The sequence below is a fragment of the Myotis lucifugus genome, unplaced genomic scaffold (genome assembly GCF_000147115.1).
Source record: "Myotis lucifugus unplaced genomic scaffold, Myoluc2.0 scaffold_18, whole genome shotgun sequence".
In the NCBI taxonomy this organism is placed as follows: Eukaryota; Metazoa; Chordata; class Mammalia; order Chiroptera; family Vespertilionidae; genus Myotis; species Myotis lucifugus.
This window is the reverse complement of record NW_005871066.1, coordinates 7,233,975-7,243,611: the sequence shown is the minus strand read 5'-3', so window position 1 is coordinate 7,243,611 and position 9,637 is coordinate 7,233,975. Positions and strand designations below refer to the sequence as shown.

At 41.7% G+C, this 9,637-nt stretch overlaps 1 protein-coding gene across 1 annotated transcript in view; it reads right to left on the bottom strand.

Annotated features, from left to right (window-relative positions):
* Positions 1 to 2,951: 2,951 nt before the first annotated feature.
* VPS41 (VPS41, HOPS complex subunit) overlaps positions 2,952 to 9,637 on the bottom strand; it is a 121,274-nt gene continuing 114,588 nt past the window's right edge. The window contains exons 26-29 of the mRNA XM_006085361.3: positions 6,767 to 6,866; positions 6,620 to 6,664; positions 4,247 to 4,326; positions 2,952 to 3,682 (exon numbers count right to left, since the gene is read on the bottom strand). Coding sequence (XP_006085423.1) covers positions 3,602 to 3,682; positions 4,247 to 4,326; positions 6,620 to 6,664; positions 6,767 to 6,866 — 306 coding nt within the window. The 3' untranslated portion in view covers positions 2,952 to 3,601. The remainder of the gene's footprint in view (positions 3,683 to 4,246; positions 4,327 to 6,619; positions 6,665 to 6,766; positions 6,867 to 9,637) is intronic.

Here is a 9,637-nt window from a genome sequence, read left to right as displayed (position 1 = left end):
GGCACTAGGGACATAGAATTGTCACTCCTTGCTATCTGGGAATTAATAGTCTAGTGGGAATCAAATGAAAAATTAAATAATTGCAAGAATTCAAGAGTATTGGAAACATCTAGGTTGCTATAGAGACACCTCACAGGGAAGCTAGCCTTATCTGGAAAGGCAGAGAAGGCTACTCTAGGGAAGCGAGGTTGAAGCTGAAGGATACGTAGGAGTTAGCGAGGAGGCCCTGGGAGAGTATCTCCCTATTCCTGCTTGTCACCACTTTCTCAGACCTCCTTACTCATGGAGGAGAGTGCCTCCCCCCCGCCCCCCCCCCCCCCACACACACACACACTCTGAAGCTGACAGCATTCACAGCCGAGAAGCACTATGTGAGAATGCAGCTTAGGTGTTGCTCAAATTCTGCCGTCGGTTCTCTTAGGCTCATCAGTCTGTTCCTCTGGAGCGCAGAGGGGAAGTGGATTGTGGAGCCACCTCCCCCAGGCAGTCAGCTTTGTCTTCTCAGGTTGCCTGAGGTTCTCTTTTTCAGAGACCCTGCTGCCCAGCACATGAGCCTCCCAGTCCTGGGGCCTCACAATAAACTCTCCATTCTGCCCAAGCCTAGTGTGAATTGTGCTTCTCTCACGTGCAGCTAAGTCCTGACTAAGGTGGTCATAGTACTGAATGTTTGTACAGGTGAAACTACATATTTTGAACCTAAATCTTAGCACAAGCACAGACTTAGGTTCTGTGCTTCTTGAAGTCAAAAAGAATCTTAAAAAAGCTACCTATGTTAAAATGAACTTCAAATTAGAGTAACACATTATCTACAAATATTTTACCGAGCTCTTAAGAGCACCTCTCCTAGGATTTGTGGAATTAGAAATTTATGTTCCTGAGTCTTCCCACATTGTTTTACATAAACAGACAGTTCCTGCTATAGTCTCATCGATACATTTGGAAGCCTGGCACCAAAGAATCTGAGAGAAAGCATGTTAAGTAATACTTAGAGAAATGATGGAGACATCTGGCATTGTGGGAAGAGACGCAGCGTGTGCGTGGGCTCAGTGGCGGGCGTGGTGTTTTTCAGAAGTGCAGGCAGTGGCCGCTCGGACAGAGAGCGGCAGCATGTCGCATGTCGCCGTGGCTGAGACAGCGTCCGTTTATGCAACAAGGAATGATGTTGTATTCGTTTGCTTGGGGTACACTGACAGAAGACCACACAATGGATGGCTCACACAATAGAAATGCATTTCCTCACAAATCTGGAAACTGAAAGTCCAAGAACAAGGTTCCCTCAGGTTTTATGTCTTTTGAGGCCTCTCTCTTCAGCTTGCAGATGGCCACCTTCTCACTGTGTCCTCCCACGGGCTTTCCTCTGTGCATGCGCAGGTCTGTGTCCAACCAAATTTCCTCCTCTTATAAAGATACCAGTCATATTGGATTAGGGCTCACCCAGGTGACTTTATTTTACCTTAATTACCTTCAGGGACCTGATCTCCAAATACTGTCATATTCAGAGGTACTGGGGATTAGGACTTCAACGTATAAATTTTGGGGGAAAACAGTTAGCCTATAACATATATGAAACATACTCATATTCATTTTCCTTTTTAGAAAACTACAAGAATTGTTGGGCCCTGGCTAGCGTGCTAAGTGGTTAGAGCACCTGCCCCCCACACTGTACCAGGGTTGCAAGTTTGATCCCCGGCCCTGGTAGGGGTGTGTGCAGGAGCCAACCAATCAATGTGTCTCACTCACATTGATGTTTCTCTCTTTCTCTCTAAAAATCAATGGAAAGAATATCCTCAGGTGAGGATTAACAACAACAAGTAAATTAAAATAACAAGAAAAAAAGGAAATGTTGGCTAATCTGGCAAAAAATAAAAGAAAGCTACAAAATGGTCTGATGGGAGAGACAAATGGATCTTACTAGGAAGGGGGAGGTGGAGAGGGATTGGAGAAAGGAGCTTGTAGTGACACCAAAATAGTAAGCCAGATCGGCCAGTGTGGCTCAGTGGTTGAGCGTCGACCTATGAACCAGGAGGCCACAGTTTGATTCCCGGTCAGGGCACATGCCCGGATTGCGGGCTTGATCCTTAGTAGGGGGCATGCAGGAGGCAGCCAATCAATGATTCTCTCTCATCATTGATGTTTCTCTCTCTCGGAATAAGGAAATATGAGAGGACTGAGGGTTACATTCACTAACAATTAAGAACCTTCCAGTTCTAAATACTTAAGCCTATTGGAAAGTCTGTTGTCTAATAGAGAATATTCTGTTTAACTCCCATGCAATGAGATGAACTGTGCATTTCCTCTGAACCTGGCCCTGTGATTTCTTAAAGCAGACCCCTGTGTTCTGAAGTTAGGCAGTCACTCTGCCACTGTGTTAACATCTCTACATTTTGGTCTCTTCATCAGTAAACTGAGGGATACAATATATTCTTCTTGGGGTACCATGAGAATGAAGTGAGATGTTGCTCAGGGGAATGACGGTACCAGTTTCGGGGTTGGTATGTGCTCAGTACTCATTAGAATCCTGCCCTCTCCCCAAAAGATAGAAGCGGAAAGCTGCATTTATTCCTGTTCATGGACTAAGAGAGTGGGGGCAGTGCGTATATGCTTTTCACATTTTCATACCCAGTAGAGAATGCCAACACATCCCAAGATGGATGAAGCCAATAAACAGAAAATACAGTCACATGGTTGAGTTCTCTCCCTCTTTCTTATGCTTTTTCTGTTCTAAGAGGGCAGAGGAGGCTCCAGAGAATAAAATCACCATTGAGCCCATCCCGAGGCATCAGTCCCATTTCTCCTGAGAATCCTTCAGATTCTACAGTATCATGCTTTCCTCCCTGTCACAAACTAACCATAGCCCGTCACTCTAAGGTGCTCAAATTCTCTTCCATTCCTTCTGAGGGTGCCAGAATTCTTGACCGAAGCTGTTCAACCCAATAAAGGTGAGGCTTTCACGTGGGTCGAGCTGACATTTATTCAATTAACAGATGCTCAGTGCCTGCCAGGGCCAGACTCTGCTAGTTATTGGGACACACAGAACATGTGATCAGTCAATATGACATTGCATGATGTCACCTGCTCGTGTCACCCAGACATCACTGCATAAGTGACAATTTGCACAATGTTTCATTAAATACCTACTAAGAAAATAACCACAATGGACGACATAAAAAAAATCCAGATCCAGAACGAAAGAATTGCAGAGCAGGCAGAACAAGGCCCAATGTGGCCGGAGCTGGCTGGACAGCCACACGGCGATGCTCAGACAGCTGGAGGCAGTTTTACTAGGACCTAAAACTTCATTTCCAACGCCCACACTTACATTTCCATTCCTAAACAAAGAATGAGCTAAACAAATAAATGATGAAATATTAACCATGGACCCAAATATTTCAAGGCATGGATGGGGGAAAAAACCTAACATCTTTATCAACTGCAAATGCAAAGAGAAAACTCTAGTAGACAAGTGAAGATGAAAGTTTTTTTGAGCATAGCATAAACATGTACAAAACTCTTAACAGCACTGGTATCAACAAATGCTTCTGTTGTTGAAAAAATCATCTTCAAAAGAGTGGTGAGAAAGAGACTGACAAACAGAACATAGCTATTTTTTCATCTCCAAAATGGCACTTCCTGGTCCCCGGTGCTTAGCACTGCAGATGTTGCAGAACTGCGCTGGAGAGGTCTAAAATGTAATAAAAAAACACAGATTAAATATATATATATATCTATCTATCTTATCTTTCTACTTTCATATTCAGAAGTATTATGGGAGAATCAGTCAGGGGGCAGCGGGACACTATGAAATGCCACTCCCTTTTCCTGTATATTATTGCTGGTTCACATGGGATTCCGTCTAGAACAGCAAAACAAGTGTAATCTGACAGAGGAATGTGACTTGACACTAAGAAAAGCAGCGTCATGGTGCTGAAATCAGGTTGAGAAAGTTGTACAAGACATAAAATGGTTCTCACTGTATCTCACGTGTCCATAGCTCTATAGCTCAACAGTCATCAGTTTTACCTGAACAAATTCACTGAAATGAATATGATTTTATAACGTTCAGTATAGTATTCTAAACATTTTTACATTTGAGAATTAGATGAATTAATTTTTCTTATGTGATATAAAACTATATTGTAACGTTGAGAACGCACAGAGCCATACAATGACAGGCTAGAATGTTGAGCACGTCCCTCTGACTGCATCCCTTTCTTTTTAGCTGATGGTGGCCTAGCTGCCCACTCACCATGCTGGGCACAGGCAGGCACTCCTTGTGGAACATATGCCGGCAATGGAAGACCACCATACTGAAGGGCTTGGCTGCATCTGGGGGTAGAGGACAGGAAAGGAGAAGGACTCAATGCAACAAGCAGGTCAGAGGCTTTAAAACCAGTCTTCTTCTTTTTGCCCTACCCTACAATCCCCCTTCCCTTTGGCAACCATCAGCTTTTTCTCCCTGTATATGTATAGATCTGTCTGTTTTGTTCATTCATCTGTTTGTGTGTGTGTTTTTTTTAAGACTCCACATATAAGTGAAATCATATGGCATTTTTCTTTCTTTCTGATTTACTTCATTTAGCATAATACCCTCTAATTATCCATGTTGTAACAAATGGAAAGATTTCATTCCTTTTTATGGCTGAGTCATATTGCATTATATATATATATATGTGTATCTATCTATCTATCTATCTATCTATTGATGGACATGTAGCTTCCATATCTTGGCTACTGTCAATAATGCTGCAATGAACATAGGGGTGCATATATCTTTTTGAATTAATGTTTTTGTTTTGTTTTGTTTTTTTCAGATCAATACAGACAAGTGGAATTGCTGGGTCATTTGGCAGCTCTATTTTTAATGTTTTTGAGGAATCTCCATTCTTTTTCCATAGTGGCTGCACCAATTTATAATCCCAAAAGTGCACAAGGGTTCCCTTTTCTCCACATCTTCGCCAACACTTGTTACTTGTTGATTATTTAAAGACAGCCATCCTGATATATGTGAGATGATATCCCACTGTGGTTTTAATTTACATCTCCCTGATAATTAGTGATTTTCAGTATCTCTTCATATTTCTGTTGGCCATCTGTATGTCTTCTTAGGAGAAATGTCTATTCAGGTCTCTTGCCCATTTTAAAAATGTTTGTTTTTAAAAAATATATGTTTTATTGATTTTTTACAGAAAGGAAGGGAGAGGGATAGAGAGTTAGAAACATCGATGAGAGAGAAACATCGATTAGCTGCCTCCTGTACACCCCCTACTAGGGATGTGCCTGCCACCAAGGTACATACCCTTGACTAGAATCGAACCTGGGACCCTTCAGTCCGCAGGCTGACGCTCTATCCACTGAGCCAAACCGGTCAGGGCTAAAAAAATGTTTTTATTGATATTTTAGGTAGAGACAAAGGTAGGAGAGTGAGAGAAGTATCAATATGAGAGAAACACTGACCAGTTACCTCTCGTATGCACCCCGAATGGGGATCGAACCTGCAAGGTGGGCATGTGGCCTGACCGGGAATTGAACCAGTGACCTTTTGTGCATGGAAAGATGCTCAACCAACTGAGCCACACTGGCCAGGACCTCTGCCCATTTTTTAATCAGATGGTTTGGTTTTCTTAGTGTTAAGTTGTATGAGTTCCTTATATATTTTAGATATGAACCCTTTATTGGATGTATCATTTGCGAATATCTTCTCCAATTCAGTAGGCTGTCTTTTTATTTTGTTGGAGTTTCCTTCGCTGTGCAAAAAATTTTCAGTTTGATATAGTCCCGTTTGTTAATATTTTCTTTTGTTGCTCTTGCTGGAGGAGACACATCCCACAAGATATTGCTAAGAGTGATGTTAAAGAGTGTGCTACCTATGTTTTCTTCTAGGAGTTTAATGGTATCAGCACTTTTAAGTCTTTAATCCACATGGAGTTTATTTTTATATGTGGTCCAATTTCATTGTTTTGCTTGTTAGTTTCCCCCACCACTACTTATTCAAGAGACTGTCTTTACCCCATTGTATATTTTTGCTTCCTTTGTCACAGACTAATTGACCATATAAGCAAGAGTTTATTTCTGGGATCTCTATCTTATTCCACTGATCTATATATCTGTTCTTATGCCAATACCACACTTTTTTGATTATTGTAGCTTTGTAGTATAGAATGGGTCAGAAGAAAAACAATTTAAAGGAAAGGGAAAGCTGCCTATAAGAAAATGTCCCACATCCACACATGGTTCTTCAACCTTGGAACTTAAACACCTGATGGGAAGTCTTCATTTTATTTTGTTTTATTCTAGAGCAGTGCTTCTCAAAGTATGGCTCCTGAACCAGTAGCATCAACATCACCTGGGAGCTTGTTAGAAATGCAAATTCTTATGTCATACCCTGGAACTACTGAATCAGAACCTCGGTGGGTAAGACCCGCATGGTGGTTTTACAAGCCTGTCAGGCGAGGCCAATTTACTCCACAATTTGAGAATGGCACCATCAGCATGCAACTGAGTAGAGTTGTGGGCTGAAAATCTCTAAACTTGATTATCCTGAAAGCTATATAATCTTATAAAAATTCCACTCATTATGAACACATACTTGGGGATTTCCTTTCCCTCCTAAAAATCTCACCTGATGGAAGAATAGGGGACAGGCACGATTCACAGATGTTCTCCTCTGCAAGGAAGCACACACACGTGAGGTTACACAATGTTTCTTGCTCTGTCTCTTCCCCAAGGGAGGCATACAGTTCCACTATGGTCACTTCATTTTACCCACCATCGACCAGAATGCCTTTCATTTGAGTTCGATGCATTTTCTTCAGTAAAGACAGAGAGTCCGCCACGAGAATCTTCTTGCAGCCTTCACGAAGCAGAATCTAAGGCGCACATTATAAAAGAAATGGCATCTTAAAAAGACTCTACAGTTGGGGGAGAGGGGGCTCTTACCGGGGATTCAGAAAATCGGTTTCTTTAAAATACTTCAAAGAGGCACCCACTGGCTCCCTGCTCTCAGTACCCTTTTCCCTCCAGGCCACTGCCAGACCCACCTTTCCAGCCTCCACTCAGTCATGACGGCAATTTTTCTTATGAACCTACAGTGGTGCCTGTAGAGCTCGTGAAAGGAAATACCAAGCCAAAGTCTGGTGCAGAAGGCCCTCTATTAACTACCCCTACTGTTGTCTTATAGGTCTTCCCAATACAGACTCTCTGGCAGAGTTTGGCCCCTACGTGACTTGGTCATTCTAAGCCCTAGGTCTTTGCCCAGGATGGAAAACCTGCTATTCCAAAATAATTTATTTCATAAATCCATCTCCTTACTGCACAAATATTTCACTGTACTGAGTCTCTACTATATATTAGGCAGAAGAAATGGAGCAATAAATTAAACAGATGTGATCTCTGTCCTTAAACCCCCTTCAGGGTGCAAACCATTTAGCAATTAATGTGATGTGTAAGTGTAATTGATTATATTAATCCTCAAATTTGGTGATTCTGAAAAGGCTGGCAACTGAAAACCAACCACAGATATTAAATATTCTGTCACAAGACTCACTTTCTCCCCTTCTTCCCAGTGCTGTACTCTTTGCTTATGCATTTTTCCTGTTAGTCACAGGCTTATTTCCCCTCTCTCTGCCTGGAGAATTACAGAGCTAAGCCTTCAGCAGCCTCCGAAGTGAGGATGCAGGCAGCAGAGGTCAGATGCCCGTTCTGATTGACAGTGACTTTGTTTCAGAGCTGGGAAGACAGAACTGCCCACCTGCTTTTAAGCAGGTAAGAGGCAACCTACCTGACCTTTCAAACCCATTCTGCTGGACAGTGTGAGTTTCCGCCCTTTTCTGAGTTTTCTTAGGTATTTTATTAGAAATTGAGAGGCTGTGTGAAGTGTTCTCACTTTTACAAAAGCTCGCTGCTTTTCAAAGAGGGAGACACTCAAGGCCGGAAGGGCAGAGAGTCTGGTGCAGTGCCTGTGGCTTCCCAAAGTGCTTCTGTGCACGTTCCATGCGCTGCTGTGGACACCCACACGATGATGACATTGCCGCCTCACTGCGGTCCAGCTCTGCGCCACAGCGTTTTGCTTTCTTGTTTTCAGGCCACCAGGGAAGGGAAGGAGGGAGTGACCGACTTGGTCCTCCATCCCCAGTCGTCTGCAATACCAGGTGCTCCTCTCAAACCCCACAGAGCTCTGGCGTTGGGTGAATGCAGCCAGAGGGCTTTTCCCTAATTATATGAAGGCTAATATTCAAGAAAACAAACCTGATGTCCAGATTAAAGTTTTACACCCGCCATTTCCAGTATCGGTGAGCAGGAAATAACCAATGGTAACACTATTTCTACATTAACTGAGGCACTGGGTTGAATTTTTTTGATTCATTTAAAAAAAGACATTAAAACTTTGACATCATTAAAGCAGAAAAAATAACAAATACAGTAAGAAAGATAGCTAAGAAATACTCATGGAAGTAAACTTTAAGAAAATTTATAAGCAAACAATATAAAGCTCCTTAGCCTCGAACACCCAAATAAAATTTTAGGGAAAAGTGTCAATTACTGTATGTTTGGTAAAATGTTTCAGAAAGAGCTAGGTGGATGTGTTAAGTCTATTGCATGAATAATACAGGAGAAGGGGAGGCCTGGCAGTCTAGACTTTATTAAGGATAAAGCTACAAAGAACATTCTTGCACAGATCTTTTGTGGACCTGCTTCTTACCTTTAGAGTAAACAGTTAGTAGTGAAATTGCTATGTCATGGAGTAGATGTTTAATTTTTTAAGTAACTGTCAAGTAGTGGTTATACCATTTTACATTTCCACATATTAAGCTTTGATATCTGATAAATCTACTTTCCTTATTCTTCTTGGATAATCTTAGCTTTTTACTTTTTATATATAACTATCCCCTGAGGGGTCCTGGATTGCGAGAGGGCACAGGCCAGGCCAAGGGACCCCACCAGTGCATGATTGGAGCTGGGGAGGGACCACGGGAGGTTGGCTCCAGGGTGTGTCTGGCCCTTCTCGCCAAGTCCCATCCCACCGGCCACCTTCTAATTAATTTCCTTTCACTGTGCACGAATCCGTGCACCGGGTCACTAGCATAGGTATAAGAAGCCCATAATCTAGAAGCTGTGTCTGCTACTCCAGAGGGCTACCATAGCAACAACATCCCCTTTCTACTTTGGGTTTGTTCTCAGTGTTTCCTGGCACCTGTTCATATCTGTTGGGATCAGCTATGAAATGGAAATAAATTATCTTTTAATATCCTAGTTAACATTCTTTTTTAACAATAAAGGAGTATTCAATTTAGTCTATCATGTATCCCAAAAGCTAAAGCTTCTCTGGTTTAGAAAAATAAATTTCTAGTTTATATACTGTTGAACATGTTAAGCAAAGCAAATACCTATCAACATAGATTACATCTATTACTCTTTTAAATCTATTATACTTGAATTCTTAAAATCTTAGTCTTTATCATTGACCTTGACATTTGGTCAAATGAACTTTTATTTCTTATTGACTTTAGATGTTAAAAATTTAATTAGGTCTACAAGGACTTTCTTTTTTTATGGTTATGTTGGCTGTTTCCCCATATCTTCTCAGACTTTACAGAATTTGCAAATACATTTTGTGACATTTTTCATAGTATTTATAGGC